General features: G+C 48.3%; 1 protein-coding gene across 2 annotated transcripts in view; it reads right to left on the bottom strand.

Annotated features, from left to right (window-relative positions):
* Positions 1-4388: 4388 nt before the first annotated feature.
* LOC147709030 (uncharacterized) overlaps positions 4389-24086 on the bottom strand; it is a 200615-nt gene continuing 180917 nt past the window's right edge. For both annotated transcript variants that reach the window (XM_086927635.1, XM_086927637.1), the window contains one exon: positions 4389-4889. In XM_086927635.1, coding sequence (XP_086783761.1) covers positions 4564-4889 — 326 coding nt within the window. In that variant the 3' untranslated portion in view covers positions 4389-4563. The remainder of the gene's footprint in view (positions 4890-24086) is intronic.

Below are 24086 nucleotides of genomic sequence, written 5' to 3' on the forward strand. Positions count from 1 at the left end.
TGCTTTTATTTCCAAGATATTTTTAGAATATTAAATAACTTTTATATGTGTGTTCTTTAACTTTTATATTGATTACCTGCAGATGCACAGTGCCCTGCTACACTGTGGACATTAGCAGGGCACTGTATTTCACTACATGACTTGCACATCTCCGTATCGTATACATGTACTTTAGTGTGCAGAATATGTATATTATTGTATGTCAATAATATAAAAATCCGAACATAGAGCCTAAGCATTTTTCTGAATGGTTGATGTAGGATCTACTGCTTATGGTTACCCCCACTTTTTGCTGATGTTTCACTGTTTTTCGACTTTAGTCTGGCTGGGGCCCTGATATTCAGGACTCCAGTCTAGCTGCTTCCTCTCTAAATTGATTCCATGTTTTTTTAGGTACATCGCAGTTTGGTAACTGGGGTACACTTATGAGTCCCTAGTATACGGTACCTTGGGAACCAAGGGCATAGGTACCTCAGAGGCCTACCAGGGGCAGCAGCATGTATTATGCCACCCCTGGTAAGCCTTTCAAAAGGACACCACAGGACTGCTACTGCAGCCTGGGTAAGGTTGTGCATGCACCCCTTACTTAGATATAAGTTACCTATAGCTACCCTAAATCACTGCACATATAAACCTATCAGTCACCCCTATGGCAGGCCTTATCAATCCTGAAGGCAAGGTGCTGGGTTTTGTGTGAGAGGGTGCCCATGCATGAGTAGGGCCCCTCTGCAGCCTTCGGAATCTATTCTCTGGGGCTGCTCTGTGATGCAGCCAGACCATATACTCTTAAGTGCATTATAACCGCGCGGTAAATGCTAACTTTGGAATGGCTGCACGGAAAACAGGTCATGTTTGATGTCAAACACTTTGGAATCATACCCCCGCCAGTCCTGGTGACGGGGGTATGATCCCACCCTTCTAGAGCGAGAGGCATGTACACATTGGTATACCCGGTACCAGTTTTAAAGAGCCCTGTCATCACAAAATGTATGCTGCCGCCCCAGACATGAGTCTGGCCTCCTGCTGCTGGACAAAACTCCGCAAAACCAAAGAGGATGATGGACAGAGTATTGAACATTGCAAGCACTCACCCCCAGTCAACTGATCTGTACCAAAGGGATGATGGACAGTGTATTGAACATTGCAAGCACTCACCCCCAGTCAACTGATCTGGGTTTAATCCATCATTCTTTAGCTCACTCCGCCACCCTAGTTCAGACATGGCCATATGCAAATCAGTCTGACGCTGTTCCTCATGGGAAGAGTCCAGCCCGAACTGCCAAGCCATGTCTTCCCTGGACCGGAAACAAGCATCCTAGGTCCGGTTTCTGGTGAATCAGCCTTCATCAGCCAGGCTAGCTTGAATCCAGTGGCAAAGTGAGCAAGGGACCCACGTCTGGGCATACCCTGCCAACTTAGGGCGAACAAAGCAAAACCAAAAGGGATGATGAACGGAGTTTTGAACATTCCAAGCACTCACCCCCAGTCAACTGATCTGGGTTGAATCCATCATCATTCCTTAGTTCACTCCGCCACCCCAGTTCTGACATGGCCATATGCAAATCAGTCTGACCCTGTGCCTCATGGGAACAGTCCTAACTGCCAAGCCATGTCTTCCCTGGATTGGAAACAAACATCCTGGGACCGGTTTCTGGACGAAACTCCGGCAGGGGAGGCCTGGACAATAGGTTTCCTGTCACCTCAGCACTAAACATCTTTTGTGGGACAGCTTGAATCCAGATCCTGGTTGCAGTCGATGCCTCCTTGTCCTCATGGCTGCAGAGTCAAGCTTCACCTCTTCAACCTGAAATCACCCAACATCGGTGGGCATTCGTGTATCGTGCCCCTGGTCACTGGCTAGTGACCCAGACTCTGTCCCCTCTGCTTTCAGGTTCTTCTCATCTTCGATCCAGGCTTGGATCACCCTGGACACTTTACACTTCGACGGCAGCAGCACTTTGCAGCAGATTGCCATTGAAATCAACGACTATCTTCGACACCAAAAGACACCTAAACACCCGGCTTCCTGTAGTAGTGTATTTTGTAAATGTAGTGTATTTTGTAAAGCGCACAGCTGCCCCAACGGGGCGTCCCGGTGCTGTATAACGCTGTGGAACCCTTCCTGGCTCTCCCTGTGAGATACCCCTCCTGGGCACCCCCGAGGATGAAGCCAGGCATCCCAGTGTTTTAGGGGCCGTTGTGGAGATTAAGCAAGCTATTGCCCAGAGTTGCAGCGTGGGACCCATGATTAGAGTAAGCGCCGAGGCGAGAATTATCGAGTCCGCGGACATTGAGCCCAAGACCCTGCCACATCGGGACTTGAACCCTGGTCCTGGGCCTGATCTCTGCTTCAGAGTCTGCCGCTCTAACCAGTGAGCCACACTCCTCCCTGGGGTGAGGTAACACGAATACTCCGGTGCTCCCCTGGGTGTTGACCTTAAAACCCCTCCAGTCTAAAGGCGTTTGCTCAAAGTCCTCTCCGAAGTGTCCCTAATCTTTAAATTTCCAACCACGACTTTCCCCATTTAAGCGAACGGTGATTCGCGGCTGTGGTCTCTCACTGCACGCGTCCCCCAGTGGGTCCCCTGTGTCACTACCTTGGGTGGTTGTTTGTGGTCCCAGCGATTCTACAGGCTCTAGGCCTCGTGTCTAATCAAGTCTTGGTTCTCATACCGCTTTCTTAATATATGGTTTGGTTCACCCCTACAGCCTAACTTACATTGTGCTAATTTACTGTGCTATATTAGGTGTAACATATGTGCTTTTACCTCTAGCCTCATAAAGAGCCTAGTAGGGTGTGTTTAGAATGAATACATATATTTTATATATATACCTGGTGTGGTTCTCCTTTCATTTGGTCATTCAAGAGATTATAGACTGGTAAATCAAGCTGCTTTACATTCCTTCAAGACTTAGCCTGAAGGCTGCTCTCCATAGCTACCACTAGGATAGCTTTCAAATAAGGTTGTCTTTAACCTATCACCTCTAAGGGATTGTTTGGACTGGTGCAAGGTGCCCACTATAACTAGTGGACAGCATATGCCAGGCCAACTTCTCACAGTTGACATATGCATGATATGGACTATGACCCCCCAACAACCTTCTAATTATAAGAAATAGTTCATCCAGTGCAGGTAGGTTGGGCGGAGGAAGGCAGGAGGGTGAAGTTGAGAGACAACAAGGGCAAAAAAAAGAAAAAAAAAAAAAGAAAACCACTTACCTTGCGCACACCGCAATGTAATTGGTTTTCTTTTTTTTCCCCTTGTCTGCCAAATTCAAGCTCTCCCTCCCCCCCCCCCCCCCATCCCCGCCCCACTGCTCTTACCTGCACCTGCTGCAACTGGAAACAAAAATGACATTGTGGAATGTCGAGGGTTTTCACATGGAAATGGCTGAATAAAAAATAAGCTAGCCGTGTGTTGGCAAGTGATAATGGGGTTGGGAGTACATCAAGTGAGATATATGTTAAGGCAATTGAAACTTAATTACAGTAGTGAAATATTCCAATTTCACTAGCGTAATTAACAACATTTCGCATTATAAAATGTTGTGTGCTAGCTGGCAGGGGTGGTTCCAGTGCCTAATTTGAGTCAGTGGTTGGAGGTGGGGCCCACCATCATACATTTGTGGGGACTGGGACTTTTTGAATCATCAGACTGAACCTGAACAAGACAGAGCAAGGCAGAAAAGCGGGAACAAGGAGGGAGAGAAAGACAGAAAAACAGTGACAAAGAGTAAATAGGGATGAAAAATAACTTGCTAGGGAGAGATAAACGGGCAGGGAGTGTGAGGTGGTGAATGAAAGGGGTGTAGTGTAAAGAACACTAGATATCCCTGGTATCTTGCAGTCCAGGGCAAACAGCAGCGCTGGTGGCGGGCTCCTAAGAAAACTTTCGACACCAGCACTTATTCTTTAATCAATTAAGCACTTGAACAGAATTGAGACACTGTCTGCTCAAACCAGTCCCCTTCCTGTGTCTTAAACGACTTTTATGCAAAATATGCTGCCAGCAAACATTTTGAGCCATTCGTGTAGTTTCAGCAAAGTTGTCCCAATTTCACAAATAAAATTAACACAATTTCACACACTCCTAGTGTAGGTGCATATCAATTAGATTGATACCTTTGTAGTTTTTCAAAATACCATGTAAAGCGCAGCGGCCCGTGCAGACAAGAGCGGTGGGTCCAGGTGAGGGGAGATTGACGGACGATGAAGATGGAAAATTGATTATTGAAATTTTCCCTCTTCATCGTCCGTCGACCTCCCACCTCACCTGGCTCCACTGCTCTTACCTGCACAGGCCGCGGCGGCATATAAAAACCCTAACAAAATAGTCAATATTAATACACATTGAGGGAGACACTAGACCATAGCTATTGCTTCTTTCAAATCAACAAGCCCAGATACTTAATGCTTTTGTTTATTTTTTCAGGGGGTGCAATTCGTATTCCAATCTTGGCGATTACATAGAAGCATTTAAATCAGCAGGGCCCCAGGCATGCTGTGGGTCCCAAAGCCACACATGTATTTCATATTCATACATGGTGCCGTGCAGTTCAATGTCAGAGGCACTCAGACTTTTCCACGGTGACCTTCGTGACGTCACTCAGACGCTTACTTGCAGGCTGTCTTTCAACAGTGGCCACTTTTACCACAGGAAAGATCCTGTGTGTCGTGTTTTCAGAGTCGATAGACATGTGCGCAAATGATGGCCTTGGCCTGTGCGGCTGCCCAGAAAGATCGTTCTCCTCGCATAGGCTTACAGTTCTCTTCACTTGCCTTTTTCTCACTAGCACACAGGAAGCTACAACTGCCAAAACCATGAGCAAGATCACACCCAGCAACGTACCCAGTAGGATTTCCAGATAGCCAAAAACAAAGCCAATCCCTGAGGAGGAGAAAAAAAGTAAAAGGTTAAGGTGAGAAATTGCAGCATTAAGAGCACAAGAAAACCAGTCAGTCATTTCACACACCATGCAGCGTCCAATAAACAGCGTGCTGAGTGAGAACGGCACCTGGTTTAAGAAGGCCAAGGATAAGCATTAGCCATAAGGAACAATACCATCTGTGTCCTATGAAAAGAACATGCAAACTGCTCTCGCATATGGTCTCACATTAGCAAAGACAGTGTGCTGGGCGGCTGCCTTCACAGCCCTGCGGAAGTGACTTCTCATACCAAGGGTAGCCTCATAAACAAATGATTTTGCCAAAGCTTGCATGGTATAACCTGGCATGCTCAGACCACACATCAAATGCCCAGTTCCAGTCTCCTGTCATCAGGTAAAGCCTTGTGTGCACCGGTTTCAATTCTGTGTTTGAGAGCGAGAACAATACAGATTCCCCCACTATCCATGGTATCACCCAAGACTGTCACTCCACCTTCCTCCTTCGAGTCTGCGCTTTCTCTGCGCCTTGTACTGCAGAGATGGAGTTGTATGATGAGGAAGTCCACTGCAAGGTGTTGATGATGGGGCAGAGGGTCGCTAGGGCTCCAGGCGCATCAGTAAGGAACAGGTTTTTCCTGTGAAAGGTATGAACTTAATGGGCATTATGTATGCACCAAATGAACCTTCTTCAAAATGACACAGCTGATGATTGTCTGCTTTATGGTGACTTAACCATTCTACCTGATCAATTAGCTTTCAGTGATATGATGGAAGCTAAAATAAAACCCTGCAGAGAGTAATGCAGAAGTAGCCTTGTACAGAGATGTTGCTGGGAGCGTGGGGTTTGGAGCCATCCTGGGGAACATGTGGTGTATGCAGCACTGGCCAGAGGACTGGGTTGAGAGAGGCTTGACCAGGAACCTAACATTCCTTGAGCTCTTTCCCATTAATGGGGCATTACATATTTGAAGGTCTCAGCTATCGAGCAGCATAATAACTTTTTGGTCACACATATCAGTAGTCTCTGCCATAAATAATCAAACAGCGCAGAGCCCACTCGTCCTGCACCTTCTCACATCTATAATTAAGGTGTGCCTCACAGAGAATCTTCACTTTACAGCGAAGCACGTAGCAGGAGTTAGGAACAGACTAGCTAATGCCCTGTCTCGTTTTAAGTTGCTAGATTTCAGAACACAACTACCAGAATCGGACACGGAGATGCCGCCTTTCCTTGTGAGCCTAAGGAAGCCAATCTACAGCACAATTCAATTTGACTACGGTAAACCCATGTCCCTGACAATGGTGAATACAGACTCATACGAGAAGCAGGGGGTATTACACACCCGTGTGGTCAGAGAAAAGTGCGGACGGGATGGATAAAAGTTGATGCCTGCTAAGATGTTCCTTGAGTGAACATTAGCATAATCTTTCCTCTTTGAATTACTGAATAAGAAATCACGAGGAGAGCGTGTAAGGAAACGGGGTACCGTAGTCAAATCAGATTGTGCTGTAGATGGGTTTACGAACCATTGGATCTAAAGAGGTGACACTGGAGGTTTAACTGTACACTAGAGACTTTGGCATCTTACATTTGGTCAAAGATAAGACTTCCCACGAGTTGGAGTGGTGCCCTAAAGAAGTCCCATGCAAATAGGGACGAAACGCGTAGGCTTTTCCCATCGTGCAATTGCCTTCCTGTTTTATCATAAAATTTGAGAAATTAAAGAATAAAGATGATGAAAAATAGGCAGCGTGCATGTTTTTGCAGATGCCAACATACTGGGCAGGATCGTTGAAAAAGAAAAACTCGCATTAAGAAGCGTGTTAAAGCCTCTGGTGAAAAGCGGGTTTGAAAACTAACATATGGATTCCTGGTGTTGAGAACGCTTGTAAATAATGATTTGTGCTGGCAAAGGCTGTTACATTGATGCGGTCGCTTACATTGCTTAAGATATTTCTTAAAGATACTGTGTGACGCGGGCAAAAAAATAAAAAAACAACAGATCATGCCTCATGAGTGGGGCTAGAATCGTGTGAATACCACAGTTTCATTATTATTTTTTAACTAGATTTCGAGAGCTGAGACAGCGTTGTATGCCTAAAAAAAAATTGAAAAGATATGTGGTTATGCGACAACCTTTCCAATGGAATTTCTTTTCCACTGTTCAGACCTTCATGGAACAACTCCTCTTCTTTCCTTTTTTTTTTTAAAAACAAATCTTATTTGTCAAGTTACACATGTATTGCAGAGCTCTGCACCCCAGAGGCAAATGCGCTATCAAACCATACAGAGATGAGGACTTTGACTTTTTCCAATAGAAACAAAGCATATATTAACCCTGGGAGAAGTACTACGCTACGCTTGTGTAGTTTGCGCTACTTAGCGGATTGCACGTAGCACAGTGCAAACACGTGTAGTGGTCATTTTTTTGCTTGCTCGCTGTCCTCAACATCAAGTCGACGACAGCGAGCGAGCAAAAGGACATCCCGGAGAGACCTTTTCCTCGTTCGCGATCAGCAACATCAAGGTGCTGATCCAGAGCATGGAAAATAAACTTCCCGGCGAGATTCTCAATGTGGGGAGGTCAGGTTTCTCATTGCGAGTGGTATCGTATGCTCGCGATCACTTGCAATGAGAAACTACCAGTCCACGTTGAGAAAGCTTCCGCTGGAGTAGAAATGTACTCTAGTAGCAGAAAACGACAGCTTGTACTGTGCAAAATGCAGTTTGCATGATTGCACAGTGCGGACAAGCATCCGTCACTGTGCAATCAGTGCAAACAGCATTTTGCACAGTGCACTACGCAGTTCGTGTAGTGCGGAAGTGCACTTTGCATAGCTACGTGTAGACCTACTACACGAACTATGCCCAGGGTAAGCATATATAAGCAACACTGAATAAAATACCCCAACTCCCGTCCACCCCACCCCTCCCCCCTGTTCACACACAATCCGCATAATCCTGTCCACAGTATGTAAACACAGCAAGAAGGGTGAACCCCTCTGGGCCCCCCCCCCTCAATGCACCCCCACAGTCCAAAAGATGTACATATGAGTTATCCCAAAGGATGGACTTCTGTTACTGATGGCGGGTCTATCAACAGTCCCAGATAGTCCGCCCACCGTTTCCAAATCTTGTAGTGTTTGCGCGTGTACCCCCTGGCGACAGTGATAGGTTGCTCCAGCCCCATACAGAAGTCTATCCCATTCTTCCATGCGGCCACCAATGGAGCCCTTGGCGCCTTCCATGCCTTGGCAATGTCCCGTTTCGCCAGAGTAAAACCCAATTGCATGAGGTGTCGTTGGCAAATATTGGCTCCTATTCCCTCCATGACATGAAGAAAGGCCAGCTGCGGTGTACGGGGGAGCCCCCACCCCAGGACCTCTGAAAGGCAGGCAAACACTCCTCTCCAAAAGCGGTCGAGGGAAAGACAAAGCCAGATTGTGTGAATAAATGCACCCTCCTCTCGACTGCAGCAAAGACACATGGGAGAGGCGATCAGCCCTGCCTTCCATAGGCGCACTCGAGTAAAATAAACCCTGTGTAGGGACTTGAACTGGACAAGGCGGAGTCGCATCACTATGGCCGCGACTCCGCCTTGTTGCTAAAGCCCGGTCCAGTCCTCCTCCGAGTGTGCCCACATCCTCTTCACAATCCCCCCCAAAGCTTCTGTAGTGTGGGGGAGCAATGAGTAACCAGGGATTGGTAAATCCGTGAAATTTTCATGTTGTGTAAATCTCCAATAAAAACCTTTGCCTCCTGTGGGCTGAATTCTGGTAGTGACTCCAAACCCTCTAAATAAGAGGACAGGGCGTGTCAAAATTGAAGGTAGCGATAAAACTGGGATCATGGCATAAGAAATTCTTTCTGAAGGTCTTGAAAGGATTTGAGCATCCGGCCCCTCATAACATCGCCCAGGACTGAGATGCCTATATTGTCCCACCCTCTGAACCCCTGCAGAGCCGCCAGCTGGGGTAAGCACCCATTATCCCAGAGGGGGGTTTCCAGAGTCAGTGTTCCACCACTCCATCTGTCACAGCGCCTGCCTCCAAATCAGGAACACTACCCGTGTAACAGACGGCAGTGAACCCCGCCAACGAGCGGAATATAGAATTGCATGTAGTGAGTGGTGCCCCATGAGTTGCTGCTAGACTGCAAATGCCGGGTCTCCCCTATCGCCGTACCACCACTCGTTGAGAACCAGCAAATGCGAGGCTTGGTAGTACGAGAGAACATCAGAGGATGCTAACCCCTCGCAGTAGGTGGACAAGAAGCATGTGCACAGAGCTACGCGCACCTTTCCCTCCTCCCACAAAAACTGCCCGTGCGCCGCGTTCACCTGTCGGAACCATCGGGGCCTGATCTGATATGGGTGATTTTGTAGCTGATCGAGGAGCCGGGGAAGCGCCACCATCTTGAATATTGCTGATCTGCCATATAATGACAGGGGCATACAGAACCAGATTTTGAGATCTTACGGAATCCGTTGCCACACCTAGGTATATCAGTCCCCCCACCGCCAACCGAACCGAGGAAGTCCACGCACCCATTCCCATCTGATCCCCCGGAATTCATAATGTGGACTTATGGGGGTTCATATATAGATCAGACGTCTCCCCAAAAATGAGCATAATGTGCAATAGCCACGGCCCAGTCCTGTCTACTGCTGTAAGGAAGAAGAGGAGATCATTTGCATATAATGCGATCCTATCGGACAGGCTGGCGCCCACTCACATCCCTGAATCTGCCCATCCATGCGCACCCATGCAGCTAAAGGCTCCATAGCTAGCGCAAATAAATATGGGAACATGGGGCAGCCCTGCCGCGTACCCCGCCTGATAGAAAAAGTGGGCGAGATCATCACACGCACCAACGCAGTCAGATCTGTGTATAACAGCGTTAAGTAGCAGAGAAATCGCTGTCCAAAGTTGAGTCTGCGCAGCAAGGCAAATAGATACACCCAGCTCAGGGAGTCAAACACCCTGTCCATATCGGCCAATAGGAGCACTGCTGGTTCCCCCAACTGCCTGATAGCTGCCATTGCCATGTGAGATCGCCTAATGTTGTGCCTGGTTGCCCTTTGGGGCATGAACCCATCCTGATCAGGGTGTACTAGGGTGGATATGTATGGCAGAAGGCTATTAGCCAAGGCTTTGGCCAGAACCTTTGCCTCCACATTTAGGAGGGAAATAGGACAACACGAGGCATGCTGCTCTGGGGGCCTCCCCGCTTATGGAATACCACCACCTTCACATGCCTCCAGTCCGGGGGAAGTGAGCCCCGTTCCCAAGCCGCCTCCACCACAGGGAGAAAGTGAGGGGCCAACTGCACAAATCGTGTCTAAAAAATTTGCCAGGAAACCCGTTGGGTCCCGGCGCCTTCCCGGGTTTGAGTTCCCCCAAAGTTGTGCCCAATTCTTTGTCTGTCAGTGGTAGCTCCAACTGTTCTCTCACCTCATCTGATACGGTTTTTGGTGGTAGGTCAGTTAAGAATTTATCTATGATGGTTGCCGAAAGGCATTCTGGGTGGCATATAGGTTTGCATAATAGGTGGCAAAGCTTTGCGCGATGGCCGAGGGGTCCGTAATCGGCTCCCCCCACTGGACCCAAGAAGCCCAGCAGGGCCTGGAAATGGAAGGTTCTTTGACAGTCGATTCAGCATCTTGCTGGATTTGTCCCCCCATTGATACACACGGCTACGCGTCACCAGCCAGGCTTGGCGGGCGTCGTCCATTAGAAGAGCCGCATAGCTCTGTTGGGGCATAAATAGTTGTCTCCTAAACCGGCCTCCCTCTGCCTCCCAGCTCCTACGTTCAAGTGCTTCTATTCCTGCCTCCTCTTGCAGCAGCTCCTCCCTACGCTCCCTAAGTGCTGCCGCGCACCTGGAAATATCCACCCCGGCAGCGTGGGTTTCAATGCCTCCCACAGAGTCTCAGCGCTAGAGACAGACCCCACATTGGCCATCAGGTCGTAATCAATGGCTTCAACCATATGTTCTTTGTAATCATCGTTCTGTAAATGCCATACAGAAAGGCGCCATTGGAATGGTTGTTGCTTTGATCTGGAGTGTGAGGGCCATTGGAGAGTGATCTGAAAGGCCCCGGGGCAGAATCTGTGCCGACACCACCCTACCCACTGTCACCCTGGGAACAAAGATAGTCAATTCTGGAGTAGGAATCATGGACTCCAGATAGGAAGGTGAATTCCCGGCTATCGCAGTGGAGGCACCACCATACATCAACCTAATCAAGTCCCGTCACTAAGGAGTGCAATCTCGTGGTGCGCCCACTCTCCGGACCACCCCCAGCCCGCCATCGATCCCTGGCCAGCTCCATGACGTCGTTCCAGTCCCCCCCAACCACAGAGATTGCATCAGGCATGTCCGCCCATAAGGTTATAAGCAGGGCCGGACTGGCCGTAGCGGGCACCGGGCAATCACCCGGTACGCGGCACATGTGTGGGCCAGTTTTTGGGCCCCTGGGGGCCGTTTTTGATACAGGGCCGTTATTGCTGAAAAATCGTCCATGTAACAAAATCGGTAGAAAACCCACCCTGGCAAAGAGCTCGGCAGCACCCCGAAGAACGGCCGAGCACTTTGCCAGGGCCTGTTTTGGGTCCCAGTCCGGCCCTGGTCATAAGACGCTCCAGCAGATTCCATTGCAAGGGAGGGGGAGCATAGACACTACCCAGCACCAGGGGGTCCGCACTGATCTTGCCCCGAAGAAACAAGTAGCGCCCCTGTGTATTTGTCCACTGGTTATCATGGATGTAAGGGACCCTGCGGTGTATCAGTATAGCTCCCCCGTGAAACCCTCGTAAAGACCTGTTGGAACCCATATCGCTGAGGGCAAAGGGCCTTCATACCCATGAGGTGTATTTCCTGCAACATAAGTATATTAGCCCCAGTCCACTTTATTTTTTTAAGTATGGCCCCACGTTTAATTTTGTCCAGGGCACAGCGGACATTCCAACTAACAATACGGAGGGTACCTGGGGTCACTTGCCACCTATGGTGTGTACCGGCCATCTGGTCGGACATCTACCATTATAGCAAATATGGGGACTTTTCGGTACATACGGGAGGAGCAGTGGAGTATCAGCGAATGTGCGATCTATGAACATAAACAACCCCCACCCAACAAACCCCCCACCCTACACCTCAAAAACACTGAAGCATCTGCTGCGGCGGGGATAAGCCCCGATCCCCAACGGGGGGACGGGAGCCGCCCCAACCAATTGATCCCCAAACTGCAGCCCATGTCCCCAGGGCATGTCCCCCGCCAGCAAGGGCCTAGCGGAGAAACCGGCCCTGGTCATATTCGCTCCGATTAGAATTCAGCAGTCTGGAACTCCGCAGCTCCGCATGGATACATACATCCATCTGCCACTGTCTGTCGCCCAGATATGGATCCTCCCCGAGAGGAAGCACCACAGGACTGGGAGCGACGCAGAGACCGTGACCGTCTGTTGCCCTTCAGCTGAACCCAGGGACCTTTCCTGGCCATCTCGCTCGATGAAGGATTGGATTCCCTTCCAGGCGGCGTGTGCACCCTCACCCGCAACGTCTCAATCCATTTGAATACCTCCTCTGGAGTATCAAAAAAGTGCGTGTGGGAGTGGTACATCACCCGTAAGCAGGCAGGAAACAGGAGAGCATAAGGAAGCTGGAGGTCTCTCAGGCGAGCCTTCACTGCCATAAATGACTGTCGCTGTTGCTGCACCAGTCACGTATAGTCAGGGAAAACAAGGATACATGCATTGACAGAGCAGGGGCTCTTTGGCCCGGGACTGTTTCAATATGGTGTCATGATCAAGGTAGTTCAACAGTTTTGCAATAAGTGTCCGTGGGCAAGTTCCCGGCGGGGGTTTCTGCATGAGCACCCTGTGGGCCCGCTCAACCTCAAAACACCATGACTAGGCCTCTGGGGGGAGCCAGCTCTCCAGCCACTGCGTGAGGAAGCCTTCGATGTTGCCCTCCTCACAGCCCTCCAGAAACCCAACAAATCAGAGGGGATTGCGTCAGGCCCGTCCCTTAGATGCTCCACTTGCATTGCAAGCCCCTGCTGCACGTTCTCTATGGCAGTGACGTTTTTCTTTAGGGAGGTAACATCATCTACTCCGGAGATACGTGCTTACAGCTTCAGTAATGCGTGACACCGCTTTGCGCAAATCTTGTCTCAGCAGCATGACATCAGAGCCAACCGCTCCAATTTTCCCATCCAGCATGTCCCTGGATTGGGTGATGGCCGCCATGAGTGCTGCATGATCAGGCATTATCCCTTGCTATCCTCCGAGCGTCCCAGCTGCCACTCCCGCGCAGATGTATTTGTCTATGGGGCCTTGCATGGCCGGGCAACCACCACCTTTGGCCCGCTTCATGGCCGCTCTCAGGACTCCCCACGCAAGCCAAGGAGATCAGAGGAGGGAGCAGGAGTAGGGATTGCACAACAGTGCGCCCCAGCGGCACGACCCAACCGCCGATGGAGAGCCTACAAGGAGCTGTCCCGAGACCAGGGCCAGCGAGTAGTCCAGGGATTCACGTCACTCTGGACCTAACCAAGGCCCCTAGTGGCACCAGTATGGCCTGATCGACCGCCGAGGTAACCGTGCCCCGAATCCCAGATTGGGTCCCCCAATCGCCTGTGTCACCTCAACACCGCAGTTCGTCCAGGAGGTCACGTGCCTCCTGTCTGCACACCCCCCGGTGTGCCCCGGCCACCGCCAGCACAGAGTCCCAGAAGGCACTAGATGGCACCCCCACGATCCAACTGATCTCCAGTAAGAGTGCCCCTTGCAGCCTGAGGCAGTATCCTTGGGGGAAGAAGAGGGTCTACACCCGCTGGGCCCATATTAACCCATGGACCCTCCAGGGATCTCCACAGCCCTCCGCAGCAGAGACGGCCCCACTCCCTCAGCGCAACAAAGCCGCCGATCTCCACCTGCAGCGTAGGCCAAGGGGGAAGAGCGGTCCAGGGAGACAGGCCCTTCTTCACCAGGCCCACAGGCCGCGTGTACTTTGTGCCCCCAGCGCCGCTGAGGGGGTCCCCAAAACAGTCACAGGAGGGGGCAGGCACCTCCAAGGGGCTAATAGATCACAGGTTATGCACAGCGACTCCCGCTCCCCCGCGCCGCACCTCACCTCAGCGGCCTGATCCAGCCGCCGAGCCGCTCAGCCAGTCCTTGCCTCAGGATATGCCCCAGAGCAGCGGCCAGCTCCCCACCTGCCGCCTCTGCGTGTCCACCATCCTCCGGGGCACTCCCTTCTGCTCCCTCATCGATAGACGGCACTGCGGCTGACTCGCTCTCACCAGCTACGGATTCCGGCAGCGTTCAGCGCAGCGTTCCAGTCAGCCAGGTCTGGCCCCATGTGTCTCAGCCGACAGTCCGCTACACCACCACGGGCCCCAGAGATGTCTCAAAGCCCCTCAGGGTGATGCCGCTTGTGCCACGGGACTGGGGAGTCATTTTGTGGTCAGTTTTGCATCGGAGGGTAAGGATGATTTAAGGATTTATGGCGGGCTGGACGGAGCTCACTCAGCACATGTCCGCCATGCTGGCTATCCAAGGCACGCCCCCCCCCCCCCCTCTTCTTTCCTGTTAAGACATTTCAAAACTATGTAAATGGCCGTAGAAGTGGTCTCCGCCTGACAAAAAAGTAAGTGGTCCCCGTTATTGAAACATTATTGACTATACAGTCAGATGAAAGACAGACAACATTAACACTTTTCTGTTCCTTTTTCTTTTTGAATATGTTTTCAATAGAGCACATGAGTGGAACACATGAGATCGGCTGATCTCATTAAAAAGGTAAACAAGTTTTGACAGAGGTGGTGTTAGTGTAGCAAGTGTTATCACAAAAGGACAGTGTTTCCCTAGCGGGGTGCAAAAAGTCCCCCTTTGCTTTAGGGCGTGAATAGTCACCCGTGCAGAAAAAAGGAGGGGAAAGTGATAAACAGAAAAATATAAAAGAAAGAAAAATAATATCCCAGGTAAATGTGACCCACTAATAAGGTGGAACAAACATTTGTTGTCCTCTGTTGCCCTCACACACCCCAAGAGGTGTCATGCCTCAACATCGGGCAGTTGCTCCTCGTAGGGCCGGCGCTGCAATCCCCTACGGGTCCCCAGAAGGGTCTCTTTGTCGGAGAATATTTCAAAAATTGCCAGATGGTGCCTGTGGGTGTGTGGAGTGTCGGTCCAGTGAGGGTGAAAAAGTGCGTGCAAGCTAGTGAAAATATTTTAAGGGTAAACATGCAGCGTATGTATATATTGTAAACCCTTTGCAGATAAATCACTGAATAAAATCCTAAAAACTTGCCCAAGAGGCACACTATGCCGGGTGTCTAAAGGTCATAGGTCAACATGTTTCGCATCTGCGTCGCCATAAACGTCATTGGCGCTTCGTCAGGACCAGAGTAAGAATGTAAAGTGCACGGGATAATAAAAAGAAACTGCACCCTCTAAACCAAACAAGGCGAAACAGTAACCAATATACCTATAATATGCACCATCCGTCAGTCTTTGAAAAGATCTCCGACAAAGAGACTCTTCGGGGGACCCGTAGGGGAATGCAGCGCTGGCCCTACAAGGAGCAACTGCCCGATGATGAAGCATGACACCTCTTGGGGTGTGTGAGGGCAACAGAGGACAACAAAAGTTTGTTCCACCTTATTAGTGAGTCACATTTACCTGGGATATAATTTTTTTTTTCTTTCATATTTTTCTTTTATATTTTTCACTTTCCCCTCCTTTTTCTGCACGGGTGACTATTCGAGCCCTGATGTGTGGGTGACTTTTTGCACCCCCTATTGGAACAGTGTTCTTTTGTGATAACTATGTAGACATTAGGAGCATGGACACTGGACCTAGTGTAGCAAGAGTGCCTTAAATGGTAGAGCACAGTTAGTAATACAAACTCAACTTTTGTTCTTTCTAGCTAATGGTCCTGATGAGAACCCCTTGAATTTTTGGTTGGGTTTGAAACACGTATAACATGGATTTTCCAAGCAAGTGCTACTAAAAGAGAGTTACCCCTGGTTATGTTCAAGCATAGAAATTTTGTTCAAGAATCTAAGAGTTAGCGAAAGGTGCTAGTTCCTGGTCGCAATGGACGGGTTGAAGGTGAAGCACTGCAGAACTGTCCACCAATGGTTTAGGGTGGGAGAGAAGATGGTAATGAGGACTTCAGATGATTGTGTTGGGGGTGTATGGGTGGTGGGGGAGGACGGGGGTTGAAGGGAGGGATATGATGAGTAATAATGACATGCTTGTTCTGTGGCTGCACAATGAAAAAGTTAATAAAAATATATGTATTTTTTTTTAAAAGAATCTAAGAGAGTTTGAATGTACGGCTTAGAAAGCCATTTGTCAAAACGGGCTAAAGTCTTTTGTCTTATGGTTACATTGAAATGTTTTTTTTGTCCTTACTTGTTTTATGTTATATGTAGTGTTTTGGTCATGTACATTTTGATGTCTGAAAATTAAATTTTGCGTTTAATATGTGAAAAATTGCAGGTGTGGATTGTAAATTTGATATTTGTAAATTGTTGAAACCTTTTTTGATACAGTAATTGATAAAAGAATCAGTAAAATTTAAAAAGAAAAAAATAAAGAGAAAATTAAATGAATTTCTGTGTCACATTGAGTTGTCCCATGTGCCACTTCCATAAGTAATGAACTAGAGAGATATCAGTATTGGCCTTCTGGTGGTGTTTAGGAGTATGGGGCCCAGCCTTACTAATTAAGGGCCCAAACCTTCTGCTGTTAGTTTGTTTGATTTACTCAGCATTCCATCCATCATTTGTTGCTGTAGCACTTTTATAAAGTTGACACTAACCAGTGCTATTAAATCGCATAACAGACCGCTGATTCAAGCAACTAGAGGGGGTTACAAAAAAACATACAGGAAGCAAAGAGTGGGAATTCAGGGAATTGGAGAGCCTGTTAGTAGTGGAAAACAGAGGCGACTCCTGCACGTTTGGAATATTGTCTCCTCTGGCACCACTAAAGGATTTTTTTCCCTCTGAAAATCCTATTATAATGTCAGATTGGGTCAGTGGAGCAGAGTGAACGCCTTGAGCAGGCTCCTAGTGATATTTGCACCAGTAGCTCCACTGGGCTAGAATTCATGGCAGGTGTATCTGCCCCGTCAAGTAGTCAACTGGAAGATATTCATTTTATCCCCCAAAAAAATCAGGCAAGCGATCAATAAATTATAGGCCAATAAGTTTAATTGATAGCACCCAAAAATTCTTCGTGAGGGTCATCCGTAGGAGAGTGCAAGACTGGATGACTGTCTCAGATATATTGACCCCTTTACAAGCTGGCTTTAGAGAACGCACCAGCACAATAGATCAGGTGCTCCGACTCCAGTTGTTGTATTGGAAGATTGTTCATCTAGTGGACCGGCACCTTTATGTGTGTTTGTTGATCCGAGGTCAGCGTTCAACCTTATTTCTTGCTCCAAGTTGTGGCAAATCCTGCCCAATATACGGGTTCTGTAGTATCTACAGATTATGATCATGAGACTCAATGATAATAACTTTGCACAACCCAGATGTGGGCAAATGGGAGAAATCAATCCATTCCCAGTAAACAGAGGGGTCAGGCAGATGTGCATCCCGCACCCACTTATTTTCGCTATTTTTTAATGACCTGGTAGCGTCTGTAGACTATTGAGAGTCTAATGCACCATGCCTAGCAAACATCAGGGTGCAGGCCCTGATGCTTCCTGATATGCTGTTCCTCTCAAAATCCCAGAAGTTAAGGGGCCTAGGTATTAATGCAAAACCCAAATATTTGTTTTTTAAGTCTTGCCATTCTACTCACTCAGATCCCTTGCTGAGAGGGTCCCCTTTGTAGCGGGCCCATACTCTTGATTATTTGGGTGTTACTTTAACAGAACACTGATGAATAAGGCCTCACAATTTCGTGTATTTCTCTGGCACTCTGAGTCTATAATTATCAGGCAGTAGGATCAGCCCTGGATGGTGTTGGAGCTCTGGGGACTCAGGGAGGTGTCTTTAGTTGCAGTTAAAAATCACTTTTTGCTACAACTTACTGGCTTCCCTATTAGTACCCTGCTGCTCCCCCTCAAGGTTGAACGTGGGGCTAAAAATGCTTTCAGACCGTGCCAGTCTTTGGCCTATTTTGTTTCGGAGGAGGATTTGGGCAACAACCGAGTTGAGTTCCTACCAGCTGGGTTTAGCAGAGGTACCACGTTTGCCAGGTGCCCGGGATCTTCCATGGTTTAGGCATGTGAAGCTAACCCTCACAAATATTGGGCTTGAGTGACTGGAACACTCCTGAGGAGGCCTGTGCGATCTCAAAAGTTCAAATGAAGAGGGGGGTTTGGCAATACAATGTGGGTTTATTGCAAAGCCAGCCCAACATGGGTCCCCTCACTTCGACTTTATTGTTGAAGGAGGACTTTGAGATAAAGCAGTTTCAGGAGGAAATTGTGCCTACAACTGCCAAGTAGCTCTACCTGCAATTCAGATATGCCTGAAGCCTGCCCTGCGGTTGGAGAAGGTAGACTGGACCTGCACCCTTTTCTCTTGGCTGAAGTGACTCCAAGGATCAGCTGGGTGACCTTCTGTTCTGACACAGTGCCACCAAAAGCTCCAGAGGTCTCCGTGAAACTTCTCAGCTGACCTGCTGCATTGGACCTGCAATTTGACTTTTCTGAGCCCTGCTGGAGCTAGTTGCTGATCCCCAAAAGGTGCCTCGCTAGTCCTGGACCCTTGGTGTATAATCGGTTGTGCCCCTCCTTGAAGAAAAGACGACATCTTGAAATTTGATGCTGTTGGGGACCACAAACAGGGCTGTTTGAGCCAAGATCTTGCCATCTGTGCTGACTGCCAAAGCAGTGAACCAGACCCTTCATGCTACAGTGACCACCAGTGAAGACCGACAACATGAGATCTGCACTTCGTGCTGCAGCACCGATAGCCGGCGGTGACTTTCAACATTAACTTCCAGCAACTGACCTTGACACCTGTCAGGATCTTTGTGCTACAGCCATGACAGTCCACAGTGCCCGTCTGCTCTTCATGCTACAGCGCCAATCATCAGCACTGCTCTCTCTGACCCTTGCGGTCTCTTCCACTGCAAATAGAACTCTTAGTGACTTTAGAAGGTAACTTTTTCAGCAGAACTAACCTGGTCCCTGCATCTGTTCCATGCTCCATCACAGTCATCCTGAACTTATGACCTTCTCCTGGTCTTGCACGACCAGATAGCAGTGAGTAGTCCATTGTGCGTTTAGGTGCTATTTAAGCCTTTGATGTATGAAATTGAGTATCTCTGATTCTACTGATTGGATGTTTGTCATTTTGGCGTCAAATTAATTAACATTTACTTTTGTATTGAGTTTTCACTTTATTACTGTTTGTAGGCTCCATAAATACTTTACACATTGCCTCTAAATTGAGCCTTACTGCTTGTGTGAAGCTACCAGAGGATTAAGCACAGGTCAATTTAATGACTTATTGTGGTTCACACCTGACCAGGATTATGGCTGTTGCTTGAGATATACTTACATCTCCCTCAACTAGCTACCCAATGTCTCACATTGGTGCTCACTTGTGGAACTCAGTACTGGTATTTGTGCAGTTCAATACAATAATTAATGTATTACCAGATTCAACCTCTTTTTCTGTGTTAGTCTGTGCCCATGACCTTAACAGCAAGTATGGAGTTTGAGCTCAGCAACCGCGAAAGCTACATTATCACTGAGCTCAGGAGATTCTGCAAGGAGAGGGGGCTACCTGCAAAAAGGGGTCCCTAAAGGGACGAACTTCAGAAGGACTTCAGGGCCAATGAGGAGGCCCACCAGTAGCCAGACACAGCCGAGGAGGTGGCGACTATGAAGGAGCAAGTAGAGGACTAGGGCACAGACCCGAGCAACAGCTGCCTGGAGAGAAGCCTCCTGCCAGGGAAGGGAGCATTGTGCCTTTCAATGGTCTGTTCACTGAGGAGCTGTATGATAGAAGGGCTGAGAGAGAACTCCAGCTGCAGCTGGCCAAATAAAAATTTGCGGTGGCCGAGGAGGAGGTTGATGCTAAGAGTGAAGCAGCCAAGGAGGAGGCTGCTGCAAAGAGGGTGCTTGAGGGAAGGAAATTGTCCCTGGGGGAGACTTTCGGGGTCCTTAGAGAAAAGAAGTAGGACCAGGAGGAAAGGAGAATGGCCCATGAGCCACGTCAAAGAGCTGGACAACAGGGCCAAACAAGTAGAGTCTAGCAACAATGGTATCCCCGTAACAGTGCCCTCTGGAGACAAGAGGGTCCACATTCCCAATGATCGGAAGGCTAACTTTGTTGTGGGGTATGACAGATAGTGATTCGAAGCCTATGAGGCTGCCGTGGAATTGTATAGGGTCCCTGAAGAGTGTTTGGGCAGTCTCTTGAGGCACATACAGAGTGAGGGGAGAGATGATCTGCAGCCTCTAGGAAAGAGGAACAGGATGAGGTACCTAACTATGAAGGATACTCCGAAAGTATGGGCTTATCCTGGAGAAGTGTAGGCAGAAGTATAGGGACAGTCAGAAGTTGGCCCAACAGCCCTGGGAGGATTTTGTGGACTACACTGGATGTTTGAGTGGAGGTCAATGATCTGAATGATCACAGGGGACTGTACAATTTGTTTGCAAGAGAGCACATGGTAAGCTATTGTTTGCCAGAGCTACATAAACACCTGGCTGACAGTAAACTCACTTATCCCAGGGAGCTTGCTAAGGATTTAGATCTCTGGATTAGTAGCAGGGTGTCTAAGGCGGCACCTAGGAGTGTAAGCAGGAAGGGTGGTTCAGATTCCACCTACAGAGCAAGGGGGAGGTCAAGGAAACAAAGGCAAGTCCCAAAATGATGTGGGGGAAAGTGTTCCTATGCTCCTTCTGGGAAACGGTGAGGAAGTTCTGGTGGACAGTGGCCCAGAGGGTCGCATTTCCAGCCCTGGTGCTTTGATTTTTCCGAGTTAGGATACAAGAAGGGGGACTCTGTAATAAGAAACCACCCACTGGTAGGAACTCTACCAGTGGGTGGTCTAAGGGGTGGCCAGTCCGGGCTTTTAGATAAGTAGTCCACATAGGCAGATGTTAGAACATGTCCAAGTCCCCCTTAGTTGGGAGGTAGACTCAGAGAGTGAGCTGATGACTCCGATGGTGGAAGTCATCACTCCCACTGGGTCACAGTGAATAGGATCACAACCACTGCTCTGAGGGATACCGGTGCCAGCCAGACCATGGTAGTGGAAAAGCGGTTTTCCTCCCAGATTAGAACAGACTGGTATGTAAGAAAACTCAGGCCTAAGGGCAGGCTTTTTCCACCCAATGGCTCTGGTATCCCTGTAATGGGGCAGGAGGTGAGCCAGGAGGGTCATAGTTAGTCCCCAGATGCCCAGTGATTGCATTGTGGGGATTGAGTTGCCACCAGTAGAGGAAAAGATGGGAGGGGCGGCCTTCCAGAACACCCTGGAAGATCAAGGTGCCTGGGGAGGAGTACCACTCCCAAATAGAGGGCACAGAGGCCCATATGGATGATCAGGAGGAGGAAAGTATCAACTCTGACCCATGCTTAGACCCTACACTGCACTCCTACACCATTACAATCAAAACAAACTGATTATCCACTCATACCAACACATTAGGTAAACCAAAATGCTACTACCTTGTACTCCTCTTCACTTTGCACTACTCCATGACTGGTGGGAAAGAGTGGAAGAAGGGTGTCGAATACCCATGGCTGTTTCCCTCTACTTTGAGGAACCTTGGATGTCAGAGAACCCTGGATGGCCTGGGGCCTGGCTCTTGACACAGACAGCTGTCAGTGACCTCTGTTGATTGTTCTTACGTGCAGAGTTTTCCTTTTGTGTGTACAGAAGTCGGATTCAAAGGATTGAATGGACCACACCACTTTGTGGCCCTGGTGGACCTATCTGGCTACTGGGATGCCTCTGTGAGCAAGTTAAGGTTAGGGGCTTCACAGATGGGATCCACAGGTGAGGAGAAGGGTTCCCCATGGATCATTTCAGTGGCTAAGGAGTATGAACAGAGGGATCCACTTGCATTCAGAGTTGCATAGAACAGGCAAGGTCCTCTACAGTAGAGGGCCTGTGTCCAGGTTCTATCACCTGAGCAGGGAAGGTATTGATTAATCTACCCTTTTTTTAGGAGGGACGGGGTGGGGTTGGACTCGGCCATCTCTGCAGTCACCCTCAAACATTTTGCCTTCACCCTTCCTGTTTTCTGAACCCGTTTTGTTGGCTTTTAGCACTCTATGCACTTTACCCCCTACTAACCAGTGCTAAAATACATGTGCTTACTCCCTAAAACATGTTAACATTGGCTTTCAGCTTACTGGAATATTGAACTTATAAGTCCCTAGTAAGGGGGTACACCACATCTTAAGGGCTGGTAAATAAATGCTACTGATGGGCCTGCAACACTTATTGTGTTTTCCACTTCCTAGCCCATTAAAATATGTCTCTTAACTGCCATTCCTTCTGTAGACCACTTTAAATTGCCTATTTGACTTGGCAGAATAAACCCTTTCCCAAGTCTAAAATTCCCTTTATAATACAAATAACTCAACCCTAGGGTAGGCACTAAACAGTCCATAGGGAAGAATGCAAGTTGGACATGTATTTTTAGGTTTTGCATGACCTGGCAGTGAAAAGCTTAAACAAATGTTTTTCACTACTGTGAGGCCTACTTCTCCCATAGGGCAACATTCGGTTGCCTTATAACATTTATTAAGTGATAACTTACAATGGGGAGCAGGTAGAAATGTCAGACTTGGTGTCTGATTAATTGTAATTGAAACCCCTTGTTAATGGTGAAGTCAGAATTTAAGTTGCAATTCTGAAAATCCCACCTTTCGAAATTTGACCTTTTCTTGTCCTCTCCATTTATTGCTTGCGGCCTGTGTCCTTGGTCACATGACAATGTGTAGTTGGCTTTTGTATATTTCTCCCAGATAGCCACTAAATTGAGATTCTGGGTGTTGGCAGGACGGAGCATCCTGGTGTGATACCCTGCTGGCCTCTAATGGAGTGAGTTCCTAATCTCTAAGAGGTGCCCCCCAGGTCCTGACCCTTGGTGTGGCATCAATTGAGCTCCTCACCTTAGAAATACTGAAGTTTTGAACTCTTCATGACAGGGCCAGTTTGTGCCAAGATCTTGTCGCTCGCAAACATGAAGCGCCAGTGAACCAGACTCTTCACGCTACAGGAACCAGCAATTCAAGATCTGAACTTCACACTACATCAACAGTATGTGGTGCCTACAAGCACAAATTTCAGACTGCACGCAATGCTGGACATGATCTTTGCCATACAGCGATGACCATCCATGACACCGAGACTGCTCTTAGCACTACAGCGACTACCATCCATGATGCTTACCATGCTCCTGAAGGCCTCCTCCACCATGAATGGAACTCTTTGCTCTAGTCTTTAGGACATTGTTTTCAGCGGGACTAATCTGGTCCCTGTATCCTGTCCATGTTCCATCACGGTCAGCCTGAAATTGCGGCCTTCGGGTCACCTGGGATTTTTGGAAGGTGTGAAGACCCGCCTGTTCCCAAATGGATACATTGTTTACTGTTAGAGGTGGGTGATACTCAACTCTATGTATCCATCCAACCGTCTAATGCATACAGAGATATACATAGCTCTAAGACCAAATGTCTCAAATGTTTCACAACTGAACCCAAGCTACAGTGCAGCCACAAGTTCACCACATCACATTTAGAACACTCCTCTAACATCAAGGAACACTCACCAAAGTCTTCTGCATAGGTGCTCTGCACTGGTACACCCTTTCAATCCCCACAATAAACTGATTATCCACTCATGCAAACAGGTTAGGTATCCGAAAAATGCTACTACCTCTTACCCCCCACTTCACACCATGCAAAAGCATAGCTAAATGTTTGCGCAACATGACTGAAGGACTCTTGAGCCCTCATCCATTGCACAAAAACTCTTCCCTCACAGATGGAAGAATAAACCCACCTCTGATTAAATGATAATAAAAAACTGAGTATCCTCTTACTCACCAACCAAAAACCTGCATGACACTGTACACATGCCATTATACAACATTAATGTATTTAATATGCATTGAATTGTACATACATAATTTAAACCCAAATCAATTTAAAGCTATACTCAAGATTAGTGCTTGTTAGAAATGGGTGTCT

Source organism: Lissotriton vulgaris, chromosome 6 (genome assembly GCF_964263255.1).
Source record: "Lissotriton vulgaris chromosome 6, aLisVul1.2, whole genome shotgun sequence".
Classification (NCBI taxonomy): Eukaryota; Metazoa; Chordata; class Amphibia; order Caudata; family Salamandridae; genus Lissotriton; species Lissotriton vulgaris.